Source organism: Haliotis rufescens, unplaced genomic scaffold (genome assembly GCF_023055435.1).
Source record: "Haliotis rufescens isolate VD_foot unplaced genomic scaffold, xgHalRufe1.0.p SCAF_121, whole genome shotgun sequence".
Classification (NCBI taxonomy): Eukaryota; Metazoa; Mollusca; class Gastropoda; order Lepetellida; family Haliotidae; genus Haliotis; species Haliotis rufescens.
In genome coordinates, this window is record NW_025963804.1 from 684,633 (window position 1) to 709,285 (window position 24,653).

General features: G+C 40.9%; 1 protein-coding gene across 1 annotated transcript; it reads right to left on the reverse strand.

The window, feature by feature from the left end:
• Positions 1-9: 9 nt before the first annotated feature.
• Positions 10-8,271, reverse strand: LOC125378517. The gene is made up of 3 exons (XM_048393924.1): positions 8,160-8,271; positions 964-1,162; positions 10-94 (listed from the first exon to the last, which is right to left on the reverse strand). Exons 1-3 carry the CDS (start codon positions 8,248-8,250, stop codon positions 10-12), a joined length of 375 nt encoding a protein of 124 aa, XP_048249881.1. The 5' UTR covers positions 8,251-8,271.
• Positions 8,272-24,653: the final 16,382 nt, after the last annotated feature.

Here is a 24,653-nt window from a genome sequence, read left to right on the forward strand (position 1 = left end):
CCTTCTTGCTCACAACGACTGCGGGCCCATCTGAGTGTGGAAGAAGCCAGTCAGGCAATGGTCGCCCTTCACACAGATCCACTGGGGCTCCATCCTACAAGGACAAATGTCAGGCAATACATTAAAGTGAGTGAGTGAGTGAGTGAGTGAGTGAGTGAGTGAGTGAGTGAGTGAGTGAGTGAGTGAGTGAGTGAGTGAGTGAGTGAGTGAGTGAGTGAGTGAGTGAGTGAGTGAGTGAGTGAGTGAGTGAGTGAGTGAGTGAGTGAGTGAGTGAGTGAGTGAGTGAGTGAGTGAGTGAGTGAGTGAGTGAGTGAGTGAGTGAGTGAGTGAGTGAGTGAGTGAGTGAGTGAGTGAGTGAGTGAGTGAGTGAGTGAGTGAGTGAGTGAGTGAGTGAGTGAGTGAGTGAGTGAGTGAGTGAGTGAGTGAGTGAGTGAGTGAGTGAGTGAGTGAGTGAGTGAGTGAGTGAGTGAGTGAGTGAGTGAGTGAGTGAGTGAGTGAGTGAGTGAGTGAGTGAGTGAGTGAGTGAGTGAGTGAGTGAGTGAGTGAGTGAGTGAGTGAGTGAGTGAGTGAGTGAGTGAGTGAGTGAGTGAGTGAGTGAGTGAGTGAGTGAGTGAGTGAGTGAGTGAGTGAGTGAGTGAGTGAGTGAGTGAGTGAGTGAGTGAGTGAGTGAGTGAGTGAGTGAGTGAGTGAGTGAGTGAGTGAGTGAGTGAGTGAGTGATATTCCAGCAAAATCACGACAAGGCAAACCAGAAATGAACTTCACACACTGTACTCTTGTTGGATAACGAACCCAGGCCTTTGGCGAACGCTTTAATCTCTAGGCTACCCCACTGCCAGTATATCAAGTTCTTTTCGTGAAAAAATAATATAAAGAAATGTTTAACATATACTTTGTTGGTAAGCAGCTGTCAATACATAGCGTGCATTCCTTAATTCCACTTATGCCATTTAGAATTGACGTACACGTCGACGGTGTTGCGGATGGGGACGGTCCTGTACGTGTAGTGGCCGCCGGTGTCGTTGGTGTCGCGGCGATGTCGGGGGTTGGTGGTCATCATATAGCCGTCCACACACCCGCCCTGACACCCCAGACACCCCAGGTTGGGCATGACGGCGTTGAAAGTGTCGGTGACGCAGTTGGTGGCGATGTTGGGACAGGGCACTGATTAATAGAATTGTCATGTTGACTCAGGGCACTGGGGAACTGAGATGTCATGTTGTGCTAAGGCACAAAGTTACAGAGATGTTGTGCCAAGGCACTGGAGCACATGTATGACATGTTGTGTTTAAGACACAAAGTAACAGAGATGTCATGTTGTGTCAAGGCACTGGGGCACATGTATGTCATGTTGTGTTTAAGACATAAAGTAACAGAGATGTCATGTTTTGTAAAGGCACTGGGGCACATGTATGTCATATTGTGTTTAAGACATAAAGTAACAGAGATGTCATGTTGTGTCAAGGTACAGGGGCACATGAATGTCATGCTGTGTCAAGGCTCTAAGTAACAGAGATGTCATGTTGTGTCGAGGCACTGGGGCACATGTATGTCATGCTGTGTCAAGGCTCTAAGTAACAGAGATGTCATGTTGTGTTAAGACACAATGTAACAGCGATGTCATATTGTGTCAAGGAATAATGTTGTGACAGGTTGCGGAACAGAGAATGTGATTTGGGACATACGTTTACTAAGTCGTTGTGGGACGAGCTGTATTTGGAACAAAGAACAGATACATTAAGATCACACATGACTCCGGGACTTGATGGAACAGTTGGTTTGCGACGTGCCCAGACTAGATTGGGAACCTGGCACTTTAAGATAATTCTATCTGAACACCACTAATAAAGTATGAAGCAGCTACATTATCAAAAGGAGTGTATTATAATCTACGACTTCTTTTGTCGCGAAAAGTCGTTTATTATTTACGCCATGTTTTCCCATAGGATCCGAAGCGAAATACGCAGCCTTCTTAAACAGCAATTTGTTCGGAAATTATGGGAATATTTGTACGTGAATAAATCCCGTTTAACGCCAAAGAAATTAAACACAATGACCAATCGGGGGCAGGGAATATAACACAAGAGTGACCAAAGGGTAATGGCTACTACACAGCGCCCCCTTATACATGACTGGACATGCTTGGTGTGGGAGCATCCGACATAAAGAACCGGAGCCGTGGTCAGCCCAGCGGTTCGGAGAATTTCAATGAGATCAAACATGGCGAGGGGCAATGGATTTGTCCACACACAAACTTTACGTTGTTAACATTCGTTCACTGACCTGTAAGGTACATATTGACCATAACACACGTGTGTTTAGATAGCTGAACAGATGGACATTGGTTATAACATGCAGAGGGTCTGTTTGGCGCTGTTTTTGTAGACGAGTCAAGTGTAACGTATGTACAATAGAAACAGGAGAAGAGGATTTTGGTTTGTATGGATAAGAAAAAAATTATCAAAAAGAAAACTTCTCTCATACAAAATAGAAAGTCGGTACAGCAGGTGTGATGAGTCATCCTTCCGGTGAATGACGATTGTTCACTATACAGATGTACTTACATCAACATAAAAAGTAAACCTTTCTATGACTTGTTTGTATTACCGACATGTGGGAATTGGGACGACCAGCATGTGATATGCCGTTAGGGGGGAAAAGAAATGTATTAAAAAATGTTCACGTTTGTCAAACAACCGATTTCATTGATATTTTGTTAAATTCCACAACCATTCATGAGTGAAAGCTTTTTTCTTGTTCGTCATACGTGAGTTCCATGTACGAGCATGAATAAATTGTCGTTCAGACACATTCTACCATATAATGTAATGGATACGTGTATAGAAAGTGATCCTGTTGATGCAAGACATACGCGTATATAGTGATCCTGTTGATGCAAGAGATACACGTATATAGTGATCCTGTTTATGCAAGAGATACACGTATATAGTGATCCTGTTGATGCAAGAGATACGTGTATATAGTGATCCTGTTGATGCAAGAGATACACGTATATAGTGATCCTGTTGATGCAAGAGATACGTGTATATAGTGATCCTGTTGATGCAAGAGATACGCGTATATAGTGATCCTGTTGATGCAAGAGATACACGTATATAGTGATCCTGTTGATGCAAGAGATACGCGTATATAGTGATCCTGTTGATGCAAGAGATACGTGTATATAGTGATCCTGTTGATGCAAGAGATACGTGTATATAGTGATCTTGATGATGCAAGAGATACGTGTATATAGTGATCCTGTTGATGCAAGAGATACACGTATATAGTGATCCTGTTGATGCAAGAGATACGTGTATATAGTGATCTTGATGATGCAAGAGATACGTGTATATAGTGATCCTGTTGATGCAAGAGATACGTGTATATAGTGATCCTGTTGATGCAAGAGATACGTGTATGTAGTGATCCTGTTGATGCAAGAGATACACGTATATAGTGATCCTGTTGATGCAAGAGATACGCGTATATAGTGATCCTGTTGATGCAAGAGATACGTGTATATAGTGATCCTGTTGATGCAAGAGATACACGTATATAGTGATCCTGTTTATGCAAGAGATACACGTATATAGTGATCCTGTTGATGCAAGAGATACGTGTATATAGTGATCCTGTTGATGCAAGAGATACACGTATATAGTGATCCTGTTGATGCAAGTGATACGTGTATATAGTGATCCTGTTGATGCAAGAGATACGCGTATATAGTGATCCTGTTGATGCAAGAGATACACGTATATAGTGATCCTGTTGATGCAAGAGATACGAGTATATAGTGATCCTGTTGATGCAAGAGATACGTGTATATAGTGATCCTGTTGATGCAAGAGATACGTGTATATAGTGATCTTGATGATGCAAGAGATACGTGTATATAGTGATCCTGTTGATGCAAGAGATACGTGTATATAGTGATCCTGTTGATGCAAGAGATACACGTATATAGTGATCCTGTTGATGCAAGAGATACGCGTTTATAGTGATCCTGTTGATGCAAGAGATACACGTATATAGTGATCCTGTTGATGCAAGAGATACGTGTATATAGTGATCCTGTTGATGCAAGAGATACGTGTATATAGTGATCCTGTTGATGCAAGAGATACACGTATATAGTGATCCTGTTGATGCAAGAGATACACGTATATAGTGATCCTGTTGATGCAAGAGATACGTGTATATAGTGATCCTGTTGATGCAAGAGATACGTGTATATAGTGATCCTGTTGATGCAAGAGATACACGTATATAGTGATCCTGTTGATGCAAGAGATACGCGTATATAGTGATCCTGTTGATGCAAGAGATACACGTATATAGTGATCCTGTTGATGCAAGAGATACGTGTATATAGTGATCCTGTTGATGCAAGAGATACGTGTATATAGTGATCTTGATGATGCAAGAGATACGTGTATATAGTGATCCTGTTGATGCAAGAGATACGCGTATATAGTGATCCTGTTGATACAAGAGATACACGTATATAGTGATCCTGTTGATGCAAGAGATACGCGTATATAGTGATCCTGTTGATGCAAGAGATACGTGTATATAGTGATCCTGTTGATGCAAGAGATACGTGTATATAGTGATCTTGATGATGCAAGAGATACGTGTATATAGTGATCCTGTTGATGCAAGAGATACACGTATATAGTGATCCTGTTGATGCAAGAGATACGTGTATATAGTGATCTTGATGATGCAAGAGATACGTGTATATAGTGATCCTGTTGATGCAAGAGATACGTGTATATAGTGATCCTGTTGATGCAAGAGATACGTGTATATAGTGATCCTGTTGATGCAAGAGATACACGTATATAGTGATCCTGTTGATGCAAGAGATACGCGTATATAGTGATCCTGTTGATGCAAGAGATACGTGTATATAGTGATCCTGTTGATGCAAGAGATACACGTATATAGTGATCCTGTTTATGCAAGAGATACACGTATATAGTGATCCTGTTGATGCAAGAGATACGTGTATATAGTGATCCTGTTGATGCAAGAGATACACGTATATAGTGATCCTGTTGATGCAAGAGATACGTGTATATAGTGATCCTGTTGATGCAAGAGATACGCGTATATAGTGATCCTGTTGATGCAAGAGATACACGTATATAGTGATCCTGTTGATGCAAGAGATACGTGTATATAGTGATCCTGTTGATGCAAGAGATACGTGTATATAGTGATCCTGTTGATGCAAGAGATACACGTATATAGTGATCCTGTTGATGCAAGAGATACGTGTATATAGTGATCTTGATGATGCAAGAGATACGTGTATATAGTGATCCTGTTGATGCAAGAGATACGTGTATATAGTGATCCTGTTGATGCAAGAGATACACGTATATAGTGATCCTGTTGATGCAAGAGATACGCGTTTATAGTGATCCTGTTGATGCAAGAGATACACGTATATAGTGATCCTGTTGATGCAAGAGATACGTGTATATAGTGATCCTGTTGATGCAAAAGATACGTGTATATAGTGATCCTGTTGATGCAAGAGATACACGTATATAGTGATCCTGTTGATGCAAGAGATACACGTATATAGTGATCCTGTTGATGCAAGAGATACGTGTATATAGTGATCCTGTTGATGCAAGAGATACGTGTATATAGTGATCCTGTTGATGCAAGAGATACACGTATATAGTGATCCTGTTGATGCAAGAGATACACGTATATAGTGATCCTGTTGATGCAAGAGATACACGTATATAGTGATCCTGTTGATGCAAGAGATACGTGTATATAGTGATCCTGTTGATGCAAGAGATACGTGTATATAGTGATCTTGATGATGCAAGAGATACGTGTATATAGTGATCCTGTTGATGCAAGAGATACGCGTATATAGTGATCCTGTTGATGCAAGAGATACGCGTATACAGTTATCCTGTTGATGCAAGAGATTCGCGTATATAGTGATCCTGTTGATGCAAGAGATACGCGTATATAGTGATCCTGTTGATACAAGAGATACCCGTATATAGTGATCCTGTTGATGCAAGAGATACGCGCATATAGTGATCCTGTTGATGCAAGAGATACGCGTATATAGTGATCCTGTTGATGCAAGAGATACGTGTATATAGTGATCCTGTTGATGCAAGAGATACGCGTATATAGTGATCCTGTTGATGCAAGCGATACGCGTATATAGTGATCCTGTTGATACAAGAGATACGCGTATATAGTGATCCTGTTGATGCAAGAGATAGCGTATATAGTGATCCTGTTGATGCAAGAGATACGCGTATATAGTGATCCTGTTGATGCAAGAGATACGCGTATATAGTGATCCTTTTGATGCAAGAGATACGCGTTTATAGTGATCCTGTTGATGCAAGAGATACGCGTATATAGTGATCCTGTTGATGCAAGAGATACGCGTATATAGTGATCCTGTTGATGCAAGAGATACGCGTATATAGTGATCCTGTTGATGCAAGAGATACGCGTATATAGTGATCCTGTTGATGCAAGAGATACGTGTATATAGTGATCCTTTTGATGCAAGAGATACGCGTATATAGTGATCATGCCTACAGAACAAGGAGTGGCTCCCTACTGCAGCTGATTTGACTTTTTTTGTTGCTCGGAATACAAGCATATAATTCACTCACACACACACACACACACACACACACACACACACACACACACACACACACACACACACACACACACACAGAGACATGTGCACGTATACAGACAAACACACATATACGCATGTATAGACACATATACACACATATAGACACACACACTTATCACACATATAGACACATACTTTCAGACAGACACATATACTCACACACGCATACGCTCTCACACACATACACATTGACACATACATGCAGACAGACACTCACAAACATTACACATACATGTAGACCGACAGATGTACTCACACATATATACACTCGCACACACACAGAGAGAGAGAGACACACACACACACACACACACATACACATAGCCACGTACATACAGACAGTCACACACACAGAAACACACACAGAGACTCACTAACCGTCACACTTTCAAACACACACACACACACAGACACAGACACGAATACATACACACTCACATACATTCTAATTCCTCCTGCCATTCCCATCTTTCGTAAAATGAAAATTCAGAAATATATTCTCATGTACCACTCATCAATGACGCTTAGCGACGTCACATGGTGGACTAATGACGTCATTCATTCATTGCTAAAGCAGCCTTCTTCAGCTGACTCCACATCGCCTTTTACACAGGCCCCATCGCGTCAATCATGGCATGTTGCAAGTCAGAGCTAATTATACCACAACACCTGCTCCAAGTCAACAACACTCATTATAAACTCAAAAGTCATGACGTGATGGCTAATACTTGTCGCAAAAGATCTATCATTTGTCTCATTAACTTAACAACTCATCGAAAGGTGCAAGTCGTGACGTAAGCATCCTGTCCAGCCTATGTGTCACCCTGACCTTCACAGCGACTCGGCTAGGTACGGAGGTTTATCGAGTTTGTATAAAGGCGTGTACTAGTTTTGTGAGTAATTTCCAACTGCTGTTTCTCGTGTAACGCCGAGATGTGAGAGAGACACCCCTGCTTCGCGATGTCCGTGTGCCAGGGCATACACTGACCCATTCGTCCCCCTCTCGATGAATGTTATGTGCGAAAATACGACAAACCAATCAGAATGCGCGTATGATTTCGAGTTCTTTGTCAAATAATCCCTCAGAAATTTTTGATTTTACATATGTCTTGCACCTAAAAATATACCCAAGACACAGTTAAATGTGTTCAATCATACTGTATAATTCCGCACGTCCCGATGTCCTTTAGATTGCATCAGAAATATATATAATATATGGGGAAATATATGTGAACCATTACGCAACGAGTTGACAATTGTTTTAGGTATGCCCGTTTGCGCTAAGACGGAACCTAGTCGCAAAAATGGCCATGAGAGGGGCACGAGTCGCTATTCGGCTTGTCCCGGAATAACATGAGTTGGTCACGAATGGCACTGATCCAAAGATACAAACACATACCAACTGGGGCAACTGAAACGTAGTAACGGTACAATTAGCGCTGACGTCATTACCTGTCGACATTATGAGTGCCTGCACGTTTAGTCCACACGTGAGAATCAAGATGGCACTGACCAATGTCCCCAGACTTGTTGTGGCCGCCATATTGTCCGATTGAGTAACTGATGGGAAGCACTGGACGTATGACACCTGTTTCGGATAATAATCTGATAAAGTCTTTCACTATTTGTAGAGGTTATAAATACAGGAAACGTAGTTATTACGAACACGCTTATAACGAACTGACGGATATAACGAACATATTTTTGGTCCCGGACTTTTGCTGTGTACATGTATATGCTTATGACGAACTACGGTTATATCGAACTTATATCAGTCGTCTCTTTGAGTTCGTTATAACCGTTGTTTACTGTACTTATTTTACAGAGACAAAAGGTTGAAAGAGATGTTAACCTGAAATATATCACAATAATTATTTTCGAAATAAGGTCCTATGATTTAAGTTTTGGAGAAAGATTTATGTCATATGCAGGCCATGTCGCAATTACATCAGATACAGCATGCCTAGACAGTGACAGATACCATGGTACTAGTATTATATATGTATTTGAATCCCGTACCGATGTCAGTGCAGATTAATTCCGCAAAGATTTGCTTGTACGGTATATACCTCAGGATGTTGTACGTATGACACTATTAACCTGCCCATATATACGATATATATGACGATATTCATCTAACAATACGATATATATGACGATATTCATCTCATAATACGATATATATGACGATATTCATCTCATAATACGATATATATGACGATGTTCATCTAACAATGCGAAATATATATGACGATATTCATCTAAAAATACGATATATATGACGATGTTCATCTAACAATACGACATATATGAAGATATTCATCTCATAATACGATATATATGACGATATTCATCTCATAATACGATATATATGACGATGTTCATCTAACAATGCGATATATATATGACGTTATCCATCTAAAAATACGATATATATGACGATGTTCATCTAACAATACGATATACATGACGATATTCATCTCATATTACGATATATATGACGATATTATCTAACAATACGATATACATGACTATATTCATCTCAGTGTATGATATATATGACGATATTCATCTCATAATAAGATAAATATGATGATGTTCATATCACAATATGATATGTATGACAACATTCACCTCACACTACGATACATATGACGATTTTCATGTCATATTTACCGATATATATGACGATATTCGTCTCGCAATACAATAGTTATGACGATATTCGTCTCACAATACGATATGTATGACGATTTTCATCTAAATACGAGGTATGACGATATTCATCTCGCAATACGATATACATGACAATGTATGATATTCATCTGAATAAGACGTGTATGAGGATATTTACTACTCAAAACGATATAAATGACGATACAGTACGACGATATTAACTTCGAAAATGCGACATGCACGACGATATTTATTCCAACGAGCGATGCGTAGTACTACATTCACTACCACGCACCTATGATTCGTTAATCCGGAAAAAAAGTTCACCCTGACAATTTAATCAGAAACACAACCGTCCGTAATAACGGGGTTCTCGCTGTACATAGGACGGTATGTGTACTTAGCCAGGTCTTCTCAGTGCATATGTATTGTACAATATCTTATCAATGAATTTAACCATTAATACATTACTGGCTGTACAATAAATTATCATGTTTGTTTTGTTAACCACAACGCATTGTCTTTAACATCGAACACGTTATCAAGTACACTAGCTAAAGCTTAGTAACGTTTGTAGATAGGGTCGTTATTATTAGCTTAGGGACCCTCCCAGTAACCCAAACTGCCAAGGTTGCTTGTGAATATCATTTCATTTGACTGTTCATTTGTTCATGACCACTCCCGAGGCTGTGTTTTTTAGGTACAGCCTACCCCGAGTTGATCGAGTGACATTTGTGACACTCCTCTTATTCCACTCAATATCATGTACAAATAGCTTGTGTAAATAACCGTTAGCTGACTAACTGGACTAGAATTGAATTATATTGTTGCACGCTCAATGTACATGTATATGATTTGATATAAGCTTGTTATGAAAGTAAATTCTCTACTGGAAGATTATTCCAATTAGATATTTATGTTATGACTTTATGCATGGAAAGTAACTGACAGTTCGTTAGGTTTAGGGGCCCGGATCCGAAATTAGCAGGGTAGAAATGCATTCCGTTGCCGAGTAAGGATACCCTGATCACCGTTCGAATCCGCCCAATAACAATATTTGATCTTAAAGCGGGAGTATAGCCCAATAATGTAACCCAGTTATTTAAAAGTGATCAAATCAATAAAGTGAGTGAGTCAGTATTATTTTACGCCGCTTTTAGCAATATTCCAGCAATATCACCAAGATATGTACAGATCATTGTTGGGAATCGAAGCCGGGCATTCGGCGTCACAGGAGAACGCTTTAACCACTAGGCTAACATCACGTGTATCCAATGCTTGCCGACCCAAAACATTTTCAATCGATATATTTATTGGCACATATTTTACAGTAAATAACATTTTTTAAACCAAAAAATCGACATTTTAGTTTTTAAATATAATTCCTTATTTCCATAGCTGCACTGTTGTATTATACCCGTATGCACAAGAACGAATTTTACTGTAGGCAATTATGAAATAAATCAAAGGAGATGTATTTCAAACTTAATAAACCCATCGTTTTTCCTGTTCATATAAATCATCGTCCGTGTCCCCATAATATAGCGATGCATCATTTAGATTGTGTCAAGGGTATTATTAACAATCATAATTAATTCATCTACATTGATCTCCACACAAACCTTTTATTGTCCTCCTACATTAACATATATGTTAATGTGACGTACAAGTCGGATATAACCGATGTTACACAGATACACGTCAAGTACGTCATGTATAAACACATTGTACAGACAGAACAAGGTTACAGCTTGCCGACTGTGACGTCAACATAAAAAGGCAACCATTGTTTCAACTCAGTGAGACAGCTTGGAGACAAATTAAAGTCGTGTCAGAGGTCAAACTGCCACAAGACAATTGCCGAACTTGTCACACGGTGAACCCATAAATCTGGCAGTGTCGCCTGGCGACAAGCTCACAGTTAGGTAACCAGGCAATCAGCAGTGGCCAACGGCGCGTCGTTTTGGAAATGTGTTTCTTAATATTAATGAACTCATTGATGAGGTGCGATACAGTTCGTTGTTACAGCGATGGGTTTTGGTAATTTATCTTTATTTATTTGTAGGTGAGGCTTTGGGGAGCAACCAGTTTGACGTATTTGTTTGTTGTTTAACGCCGCGCTCAGCAATAGTCCAGCTATATGACGGCGGTCTGTGAGTAATCGAGTCTGGACCAGACAATCCAGTAATTGACATCATGAGCATTAGGATATGATGACATGCATCAACCAAGTCAGCGAGTCTGACCATTTGATCCCGTTAGTCGCTTCTTACGACAAGCATAGTCGCCTCTTACGGCGAACATGGGTTGCTGAAGGCCTATTCTAACTCGGATCTTCATGGTTAACATTGACATCACGAGCATCAATCAATGCGATTGAGATAGATGACAACATACATGTATATCAACCAAGTCATCGAGCCCGACTACCTGATCCCGTTAGTCGCCTCTTATCACATGCATGGGTTGCTGATGGTCAATTCTAACACAGCTCTTCACGGGTCAGTTTGTTGTGTCATCATTGGAATAGATGATAAGCGATTTAAGCCTCTTGACGAACCGATCTAGACGGATGACACGATTTCCGTGCATCCTGCATTTTACTCATGTGGGGATTCGAACCCAAGTGTTCCGAGCAATGAGCAAACGCTTTAACCACTGGCCTACCAAACCACCCCATTTACCATACGTACTGACACTGTCAAATTCCCATCCAGTTCCTTGTGTGTTTAGTGGAGCAAACACATCTTTAGTAACATTATTCATGTGGCACAAACCGCCTCCGTGGTCTAGAGGTAGAGCGTCCGCCCGGAGAGCGGAAGGTCCGGGGTTCGATCCCCGGCCACGTCATACAAAAAAGACGTTAAAAGATGGTACTTGTTGTTACCCTGTCAGGCGCTCGACATTAAGGGGCTAAAACAAGGACTGGTCGGCTCGGAGTCAGTATACTGTGTCTGAGTGAGGTATTCATGTTAAACTGCGGCAAGGTATCTCAGTGTGCTAGCACTATAAATCGGCATCAGTCCGGACTAGTATAAGTGCAATAATCTTGGACGCGAAGTTAAACCCAATTTCACCTCACCTCATGTGGCACAAATGATGAAGATTTGTGGGTTGAAGTTATTAGAAGGTCTGTTTTCTAATATAATGTCCCAACCAAATGAGAAAGGATTGAATAGAAATACAGAAAAATAGTATTACTACATTCCGGGTGGGTGCCTCTTTATTCCTTCTTATCATGCGGCTAAATCAGAAGGACTGCATAATTTGCATGTTGTCTGTCATTATGAAGTATGAATCGCAATGTTTTATGGACATTGTATAAAAGAAGCCGAAGTGAAAACGAACGTCCCCTCGGATGCCATGTCCACCATTTAGACCGGCAGAAGTTCTGTGCCTAGTGCAGACATCGATATCTCTCCTGCTGCAGGCGTTTTGAAAGGCCGGTATATGTGCACATTGTTAAGAAATGGTGTGTATCACAATCGTGCCATCCTATCCTACTATCCTACTATCTAATAAATTCTGATGTTAACTGTTGCTGTTGACAGTTAATTTTGAAATACGAGAGCAGCCCAGAACCTTTGTTGTTTACACGGAATGCAGCTAAATCATTTTCGCTTTTGTAGAAGAAACGCTACAGTTGTTTATAAGATATATGACCTCGTTTTCATATAGAAACTAAAACGCCTCATGTGTACGACAGATGTTATCATTATTCTTGTTTACCGGTAGATGCGTATTCATCTGATAATTTCAGTTTTTTGGTCATTGCTATTTGTTACTTATAACCTTGTACCATCGAGGAATGTGCACGTAAAATTATGACTGATCATCGCCAGTGACAAGATAGGATGACAATAGACAGAAACCTTAGAGTCAGGAAAATCATCTTCAGCTTCCTCTTTGAAAGACGCATACCCGGGATATCTTATGTAAGATTTAAATAATACTAAAATTTGAATATATATATATTAAGTTTTGGATACAGCAATGTCTGTTCATAATACTTATAGTTAGATAATGCTTGAGGTGAGGTGAAATTGGGTTTAACGTCGCGTCCAAGATTATTGCACTTATACAGCGACGTGCATGCACGTGTATGTGTTTGTGTGGCTGCTTGTACTAGTCCGGACTGATGCCGATTTATAGTGCTAGCTCACTGAGATACCATGCCGCAGTTTAACATGAATACCCCACTCAGACACAGTATACTGACTCCGAGCCGACCAGTCCTTGTTTTAGCCCCTTAATGCCGAGCGCCAGACAGGGTAACAACAAGTACAATCTTTTAACGTCTTTTTGTATGACGCGGCCCGGGATCGAACCCCGGACCTTCCGCTCTCCGGGCGGACGCTCTACCATAAGACCACGGAGGCGGTCAGATAGTGCTTGAATGCTAGGTCATCAGTGGAGGTTGATGGAGATATTATATGGTTGATTTTTGGCATTATATACTACACAAAACAAGTTAAAGAACACCCACAATTTGAAGGTTGTATGTTTTAATACCCACCAGCATGACCAATTGACATTACACCAAATTTCAATTAAAAAATTACCCCAAATTACATATCTATAAGATTTAAATTGTCACGTGAATCATGATAATATAAAGTTATTTATAAGATAAAATGATCCTTGAGAGCTTACGTTGTATAAAGAGACGAGTTGATTGGGTGCCCAGTTGTGTGTGTTGGTATTCTTGGTGGAAAAATGCCCTCTTACTCCACGTTTTTGAGAGAAATATCCCCGAGAAATATTACATTATGCATCCTTACTGAAACTATACTCCAATCATCATTTGACAATTTATAGTGACGTCAATATTGATGAATGAGGTTTAAAATAAGAAAGTTATCACTTAATAGCCTACACACGATAACAATGAAGAACATATTTTTATTCAGACATGTAATATCACAAAACAGTTATTTTCCGTTAGGTCAATGATTATTATTCGATAATAACAAACTTTCGTCTCGTGATTTGTGTATTTAATAGAAAATAATTGTGAAAACCGGATGCCAAAATGATGGTTGCCGGACTATAAGTCGTATAGGAATCAACGTTAGGTTACGTCAATTCACTTCACGGGTTCCAACATCCAAAGTTGACGCGATACAAACAGTAATAAAATTATTTTCTCGTCTGCATTGGGTTTCCGTGTAATGGCTGGAGATTAGAAATTGTGAAGTTGTTTGTATAACTGTTGGGGGATTATAATACCGGGTAAGAGGCTGCCGTCTCGGTAAGAGAAATATTTTATCTTATTTCGGAGACTCTGATATTTCGTGACGGGTTTTAATCTCATAAAAAGTGATCACTAACAAATGATCTTTATGTGTATGTAATCTTGATACCTGCAACACGCGCCCGGAAGCTCCTTGACCTTTAACCTACACAGCGCCCTCTACGATGACCTGACCTGAGTCAACACACAAGAAAGGTAAACATTCTCTTAAAATGTATGTATCACCTAGGGCCATGCACTTACCCTATCACTGGAAACAAAAGGCTTAGAGAATTAATGTGTATTGTTGTGTTTGATAAAAAACATGGTTCCGACGATATGGATGAGATTTCACTGACAACGTGCTATAGCCGTCCCCAACTTTCCACCCACGCCTGCGGTTCATCACGTTCATGACGCTGTGATTTTATTTCCTACTTCGGGTGACAAATAGAACAACAGATACAGGAACTGACTGACAATAATTTTCTTAGCAACTAGAATGAGTGAGTGAGGGAATGTTGTTAAGCAATATTTCAGATATATAATGGCGGCTGAAGTTAGTGTTAGTTGGCTGTGAAGGTCCCCAAGATTTGGGATCTATTCGGACCCGCAGTGAGTGAGTGTGTGAGTGAGTGAGTGAGTGGGCGAGTGAATGTGTGTGGGTGGGCATCGGGCGGGCGGACGAGCGAGGGAGCGAGTGTGTGAGTGGGTGTTTTGGGGGTGAGTGAGTGAGTGTCAAGTGAGTGAGTGAGTGTAACCCTTGTGTTACCCTGTCTGGCGCTCGACATAAAGGGGAAAAACAAGGACTGGTCGGCTCGGATTCTGTATAGTGTGTCTGAGCAGGGTTAAACTTGAGGCATAGTATCTCAGTGAAATATTACTATAAAATCGGCTATATATTCCGATATGTTATATATATATCGAACTACAGGACGCTTTATATACATTGTTGTTAAATCATTCCTATTGAACTAAAGAGAGACAAAGGGGGCACAAGGGTCAAAAGCACCACAGTACAGAGTAACCGCGCTTTGCTGTCAGTATCCTTTGGTCATGGGTTCGAATCCGAGATACACCTCGATCATCATATTTGTTTGGTCAGCAGCATTTTCTTGTTTGTAAGTATTATCAAAATGGTTAACGACAACATAAACAACACACCAAGCTGACACGTCGTGATATAAATAAATAATGTTCAAGGTGGCGTAATGATTACCTCTCTCATCCCCTGTAGAACCATGTTAGCCAGTAGGTATGTCACTAGAATAACATATACCCCTGAACTGTGGACATAATAACTGTTATGACAATAAACTTTGTTATCAATCAGTCAGTTTATTGTTTTTCAAGGTCATATGACTCATATTACAAACATATATATCATTCAGTTATATCACATTGCACATGCGTCATGGTATTGGATAACATTACATTTCCGTTCTAATTTTAAATACAATATACATATATTTTGACAGATGAAATATATTCTCAAGTATTTGTAATTAATAATAGACATCATACCGTGGGCTTGGTTGTTTGTTCCGCCTTCACAACGAGTATGTGTATTGGTAACCAGGGTAAACACAAACAGAACATGCTTTTCATCTTCTGGTCATTTACGGGTCGGTCGGGTAGCCTAGTGGTTAAAGCGTTAGCTCGTCACGCCGAAGACCCGGGTTCGATTCCCGACATGGGTACAATGTGTGAAGCCCATTTCTGGTGTCCCCCGCCGTGATATTGCTGGAATATTGCTAAAAGCGGCGTAAAACCTCACTCACTCACTCACTTCTGGTCATTTACATTGCGAGCAGAGAGAGTCTTAATCACCTACATCACATTTACCTTTATGTACGTTTTGAACACCAAATGTATTGTACCCACTTCTAAATTTTAACCAGACCTTTCTGTAATTAAGTACATTAATATTTTGGACAGAGATTCAAACTGAGATTTCATGCTTGAATAAATATAAGTGATCGTGTAACTGTGAGAAGTGAGGTAGGTTGAAATGGGGTTTAACGTCCGCGTCCAAGATTATTGCACTTATACAGCGACGTGCATGCACGTGTGTGTGTTTGTGTGGCTGCTTGTACTAGTCCGGACTGATGCCGATTTATAGTGCTAGCACACTGAGATACCATGCCGCAGTTTAACATGAATACCCCACTCAGACACAGTATACTGACTCCGAGCCGACCAGTCCTTGTTTTAGCCCCTTAATGCCGAGCGCCAGACAGGGTAACAACAAGTACCATCTTTTAACGTCTTTTTGTATGACGCGGCCGGGGATCGAACCCCGGACCTTCCGCTCTCCGGGCGGACGCTCTACCACTAGACCACGGAGGCGATCCTGTGAGAAGTGAATGTCAGTTTTGTTTAGCACAGTCAAGTATATGCTGTTTCATACGTTGCGTCTTCATTACCAACTCCCTGGGATATCCAAACATGCCCGAAGCCTCAACTAAACAGCAAATTTCTAATATGAGATGCCCAATTTAGATTATTGGATGATCGTGTTGGTTACTGTGCATCCGTCTGTGTTGAAGATACAGGGTATTAAGTATGTGCGTCATGATCAAGTGATTAACTCAGATTACATCAATACATGAATGTTACCTGCGCAATTATTTCTTTAAAAAATATTTTTAATGAATCATAAATTCCCTTTAAAAAGATTGGTGTAACATCGTGACAGACACAGAGCGATCCGAGATCTATGTCGTTATGACAACAGGAAAGATGAAAAGATAAAACAGATTTATGACAGGTTAGGCTTTAACAATATTTTCTATAACCAACAATTGTAATAAAATGTTCACAAAGATAGAAAGAAACAGATTTAGAAACTATGTACTTTTGATCAAACCGAAATATATTTTCTTTTGAATAACGTGTATAAAAAGAAACGCACTATGAGGGACAGGGTTGTCCTGAAATAAAATAAATAGATGTAGGTATACGATGAAATAGTTCAAGTCGTTCATGTAAAATGGGAAATGCATACACCCTAAAATACACACGCAGCACATCTTTACCTGGTATATTGGAAGTTAATGTAGGAGGTGAGGTGAAATTGGGTTTAACGTCGCGTCCAAGATTATTTCACTTATATAGCGACGTGCATGCACGTGTATGTGTGTGTGTGGCTGCTTGTACTAGTCCGGACTGATGCCGATTTATAGTGCTAGCTCACTGAGATACCATGCCGCAGTTTAACATGAATACCCCACTCAGACACAGTATACTGACTCCGAGCCGATCAGTCCTTGTTTTAGCCCCTTAATGCCGAGCGCCAGACAGGGTAACAACAAGTACAATCTTTTAACATCTTTTTGTATGACGCGGCCCGGGATCGAACCCTGGACCTTCCGCTCTCCGGGCGGACGCTCTACCACAAGACCACGGAGGCGGTCAGTTAATGTAGGAAATTAAAGCAATATGACAACTTGTTTATTCATATTTTAGAATCCGTTCGTGCAGCTACCAAAATGTGTATCATGTGTTTGTACACAGGTACCAGAAAAAAGGCATCAAAATACTTTTGTTTGTTTAACTCTGCATTCAACATTGTTCCAGCTGTAAATAAACAAGTCTGGAGCAGACAAACTAGTGATTGATGTTATGAGCAACGTTTGTGTGTATGTTGTTTAACGCCGCACTCAAGCTGTATGAAATCGACCAACATATTATCAAGTCTGAATCAGACAAACTAGTGACTGATGTTATGACCAACGTTTGTGTGTATGTTGTTTAACGCCGCACTCAAGCTGTATGAAATCGACCAACATATTATCGAGTCTGAATCCGACAAACTAGTGACTGATATGATGACCAACGTTTGTGTGTATGTTGTTTAACGCCGCACTCAAGCTGTATGAAATTGACCAACATATTATCGAGTCTGAATCAGACAAACTAGTGACTGATATGATGAGCAACGTGTGTGTGTTTGTTGTTTAACGCTGCACTCCAGCTATATGACATCGACCAATATATTATCGAGTCTGAATCAGACAAACTGGTGACTGATATGATGAGCAACGATTGTGTATGTTGTTTAACACCGCACTCAAGCCATATGACGTCGACTAATATATTATCGAGCCTGGACTTGACCGACCAGTGATTGATATTATAAGCAACGTCCCACGTCATCGCTGCACGTAATCAACCAGGGGACAAGGGTGGCCCAGTCGTCTAAAGCGCCGCGATTCGCGGTGTAGAGTTGCGTCCCTTGGGCACGCCAGAAACCTTATGATTGTGGGTTCGAATCCTGGTTCGCCCCGATTATGTTTCTAGGTTTGTCAGCACCATACCCGTGCTCGTGGGTTTCACCGAAGTGGTAAACGTCTGAGACCTGCATCACTTCGGGCTTTCCTCCCACATTAAGTTGACACGCCGGGATATAACTGGAATACTGCTAAAAGCGGCATTAAACCCAACTCACTCACTCACTCATGTAATCAACCAAGCCACAGAGCCTCCAGGCACATATGCAGTCGCCACGTACTCCATCTTTGGCTGCAGGAGACCTGCCCTGGAATCCCCACATGGGGGTACATCCATCACATATACACGTGTAACACGTGCGATAAGGTGATATAAACTGACGGGGAAAAGAAAATATATACCTATGTTTAATGGTCGCTAAAAATGAAACAGACAAAATATGGTTATTCCAAGGTGATGTGTTTGATACGGGTATCGTAGATGTGTTTTGTATCTTAAGTTGACAGTGTTTCGGAGGCTGTTTTCAGCCTAGTAGCGTTTTGATAATGTTTGTAATTTTGGGGTCAAGCGAAATTTTCAAGCGTATACTTTCTTTTACCCGTTTAGATCATAAACATACATGTTTATCCCCATCCATCTTAAGCACTGCGTCCCTGAATAATATAAGGTTAGCCATCTGGTGCAGTTATTCGTACTCTGGGATGGGAATTTTGGTGTTTATTGTTAATAATGGTCCATCCGTCTTGCATGAAGTTCAATAGAAGATATGACGCACACACGCACCTTACAGGAAAGTTATTAAATATGTTGTATGGTGCATAGACACGGCCAAGTTGGTCGCTTTATGACTTGAATTATACCATCGATCATCCAGATATGATTTGTTAAGTATTTACCCGAGAGGAAAATAAACACCTTTTGTCGACCCGATGATAGCGTGGGGCCATGGCATAGCGGCTGACAATACCTGTACACTACGTCACCTGTAATTGCATATTGTTGTAGGTGACAAAGCTATCAGTATCACCGCGACACCGGAGAAGCGAGTGCGGTGAGAGGTCACTCAACCATGCCGCTATGGCACCTGTGTACCTGTCACCCTGTGACGTCACGCCAGATCGCCGGGGTACATCACACGCGACGGTCACACAGACAATGGGGACAGGTGCCTCCTGTACCCCGGCGCCCTGAGGGTACCGTTCCCCACCCCCTCACCCGTTACTAACCACTGACACAGTTTTATGAAAGTTTGTAAACACAATACAGTCGCAATACTTGTTGAAGAGGTTACGGCGCGGATGTGTTTTTATTCCTTGATTAATGATTTGTTTATGAAGTGTTTCTCTCGCCCGAGGCTATCACTTCGCAACGACGTTATGTCAGGTAGAATATTATGTATACAGTTTGACTCAGTGAACTGTGGGTACGGGCTGTGGAGCGGTGGGGTCATGAAGTACTTCTTGCACAGTGTGTTGTATACTGGCATACACTGACCCTTTGTCTCATTGACCAGTCCGGTCAGGTGTTACGTGGATCGCCAGCTGATTGTAATCGTACTCTGATGATGTATGACAATTATGCTAATAACTCTATATCATTTCTATACAGCAAAACCTGGTCATTCCGGAAACCTGGACCACTGCTGTCTACCTGGCATGTTTCTACAAAGGTACATAACTCAGTGAACATTATGCGTTAATTTAAACGGGTTAATGCGACGGCATAGACCGGATTGACAAAAGTCAGCTTCAAATATTACATGTTTGTTCAAACAGTGTCCGGCACAGTGGGGTAGCCCAATCGGTAAAGCATTCGCTCGTCACGAGGAAGACCCGGATTGGATTCCCCAGATGGGTACAATGTGTAGAGCTCATTTCTGAAATCCCACGCCGTGATATTGCTGGAATATTACTAAAAGCGGCACAAAACCATATTCACTCAAACAAACAACTTCTTTTAAGAAAAAAACATTAAACATTTATTTCAATTTATTCATTCGACACTGAAAGTAGGATGACCTCGTTTTTCATTTGTACTCATTACCAGTGAAAGGTATATTCTATGGAAAGACAATTGTATGTGCGTACGAGTTGTAAATACTGTCTTCTGAAATAAAGATGTCTTCAATAGGTTCACAGTATATATTTCCGATGGTCAAGTGACGTACACTTGTGCAATTCGTGAAACATGTCTATACCCCACGATACAAACATAACTACCTAAAACTGAAATGAATATGTATTTAGCAGACCTATTGTGAAGTAAATTAATGAGTGCATCATTGAGGTTACCGATGTTCAAACATTACGTCAGTTATCTCCCCATTGTAGCCCAGGTCGTAGACGCTAACTAATTTGGTTAAACCTTCAACCACGAATACGATACGGACAAACCAAGGGTCTTAAGAGGGAAGAATATGTGATATAAAGCCACGACAAGAGGATCCTTTCAGATTTAAGGGACACAACTCTGCACAGAAAATGGGGACGCGTTAGTCCACGGAGCCATCCGTACCCAACATACTTGACAAAAACGTATATTACAATCAACACAAAACGAGGGGAGTATTACACAATATTAAATTCATGCAATTTATATTTCTTTTATGAGTGTATGTTATTGGATTATATCCGTGTTAATATATACATGAGTGGGTGAGTGAGTATGGTTTTACGCCGATTTTAGCAATATTCCAGCAATATCACGGCGGGGGACACCACAAATGAGCTTCACATATTGTACTCACGTCGGGAATCAAACCCGGGTCTTCGGCGTGACGAGCGAACACTTTAACCACTAGGCTACCCGACCGCCCCAATATATACATGAACCTGAACAAGGCGAACATAGCCTGCTCAGCGAAGCTGCTGCTAATCAGTGTGGTAGTTGACGTCAGTGCTTGTACGGAAGGAACTGTACAATGTTACTTGTAATTGTGTTTATTTAATACATACACACGCCACGCCTAGGTAGGGTCACGCCAACACCTGATGATAACCCATCCCTAAATTGTTATACACGAGCACTTTCAATGTTACATGTACACTTACCTCTCCATCTGTGTTACCTATGCACTTATCTGTCTACCTGTGTTACATGTGCACTTATCTGTCTACCTGTGTTACATGTACACTGACCTGTCCATCTGTGTTAACTGTGCACTTATCTGTCTACCTGTGTTACATGTACACTGACCTGTCCATCTGTGTTAACTGTGCACGTATCTGTCTACCTGTGTTACTTGTACACTTATCTGTCTACCTGTGTTACATGTACACTGACCTGTCCATCTGTTTTAACTGTGCACTTATCTGTCTACCTGTGTTACATGTACACTGACCTGTCCATCTGTGTTAACTGTGCACGTATCTGTCTACCTGTGTTACATGTACACTTATCTGTCTACCTGTGTTACATGTACACTGACCTGTCCATCTGTTTTAACTGTGCACTTATCTGTCTACCTGTGTTACATGTACACTGACCTGTCCATCTGTGTTATCTATGTACTTATCTGTCTACCTGTGTTACCTGTACACCTATCTGTCTACCTGTGTTACCTGTACACTTATCTGTCTACCTATGTTACATGTACACTGACCTGTCCATCTGTGTTAACTGTGCACTTATCTGTCTACCTGTGTTAACTGTGCACTTATCTGTCTACCTGTGTTACCTGTACACTTATCTGTCTACCTTTGTTATATGTACATTTATCTGTCTACCTGTAGTACATGTACACTTATCTGTCTACCTGTGTTACCTGTACACTTATCTGTCTACCCGTGTTACATATACACTTATCTGTCTACCCGTGTTACATGTACACTTATCTGTCTACCTGTGGGTCATGTACACTTATCTGTCTACCCGTGTTACATGTACACTTATCTGTCTACCTGTGGGTCATGTACACTTATCTGTCTACCCGTGTTACATGTACACTTATCTGTCTACCTGTGGGTCATGTACACTTATCTGTCTACCCGTGTTACATGTACACTTATCTGTCTACCTGTGTTACCTGTACACTTATCTGTCTACCTGTGTTACATATACACTTATCTGTCTACCCGTGTTACATGTACACTTATCTGTCTACCTGTGGGTCATGTACACTTATCTGTCTACCCGTGTTACATGTACACTTATCTGTCTACCTGTGGGTCATGTACACTTATCTGTCTACCCGTGTTACATGTACACTTATCTGTCTACCTGTGGGTCATGTACACTTATCTGTCTACCCGTGTTACATGTACACTTATCTGTCTACCTGTGTTACCTGTACACTTATCTGTCTACCCGTGTTACATATACACTTATCTGTCTACCCGTGTTACATGTACACTTATCTGTCTACCTGTGGGTCATGTACACTTATCTGTCTACCCGTGTTACATGTACACTTATCTGTCTACCTGTGGGTCATGTACACTTATCTGTCTACCTGTGGGTCATGTACACTTATCTGTCTACCTGTGTTACATGTACACTTATCTGTCTACCTGTGGGTCATGTACACTTATCTGTCTACCCGTGTTACATGTACACTTATCTGTCTACCTGTGGGTCATGTACACTTATCTGTCTACCCGTGTTACATGTACACTTATCTGTCTACCTGTGGGTCATGTACACTTATCTGTCTACCCGTGTTACATGTACACTTATCTGTCTACCTGTGTTACCTGTACACTTATCTGTCTACCTGTGTTACATATACACTTATCTGTCTACCCGTGTTACATGTACACTTATCTGTCTACCTGTGGGTCATGTACACTTATCTGTCTACCCGTGTTACATGTACACTTATCTGTCTACCTGTGGGTCATGTACACTTATCTGTCTACCCGTGTTACATGTACACTTATCTGTCTACCTGTGGGTCATGTACACTTATCTGTCTACCCGTGTTACATGTACACTTATCTGTCTACCTGTGTTACCTGTACACTTATCTGTCTACCCGTGTTACATATACACTTATCTGTCTACCCGTGTTACATGTACACTTATCTGTCTACCTGTGGGTCATGTACACTTATCTGTCTACCCGTGTTACATGTACACTTATCTGTCTACCTGTGGGTCATGTACACTTATCTGTCTACCCGTGTTACATGTACACTTATCTGTCTACCTGTGGGTCATGTACACTTATCTGTCTACCCGTGTTACATGTACACTTATCTGTCTACCTGTGTTACCTGTACACTTATCTGTCTACCCGTGTTACATATACACTTATCTGTCTACCTGTGTTACATGTACACTTATCTGTCTACCTGTGGGTCATGTACACTTATCTGTCTACCCGTGTTACATGTACACTTATCTGTCTACCTGTGGGTCATGTACACTTATCTGTCTACCCGTGTTACGTGTACACTTATCTGTCTACCTGTGTTACCTGTACACTTATCTGTCTACCCGTGTTACATGTACACTTATCTGTCTACCTGTGGGTCATGTACACTTATCTGTCTACCCGTGTTACATGTACACTTATCTGTCTACCTGTGGGTCATGTACACTTATCTGTCTACCCGTGTTACATGTACACTTATCTGTCTACCTGTGTTACCTGTACACTTATCTGTCTACCCGTGTTACATATACACTTATCTGTCTACCTGTGTTACATGTACACTTATCTGTCTACCTGTGGGTCATGTACACTTATCTGTCTACCCGTGTTACATGTACACTTATCTGTCTACCTGTGGGTCATGTACACTTATCTGTCTACCCGTGTTACGTGTACACTTATCTGTCTACCTGTGTTACCTGTACACTTA

Bases quoted from the DNA above. Each gene is read 5' to 3' on its own strand.
- LOC125378517 (XM_048393924.1), bottom strand. From the start codon at position 8,250: ATGGCGGCCACAACAAGTCTGGGGACATTGGTCAGTGCCATCTTGATT. The intron at 1,163-8,159 runs GTAATGACGTCA...TCTATTAATCAG, and splicing joins GGCACTCATAATGTCGACAG to TGCCCTGTCCCAACATCGCC. The intron at 95-963 runs GTACGTCAATTC...TTGTCCTTGTAG, and splicing joins ATCCGCAACACCGTCGACGT to GATGGAGCCCCAGTGGATCT.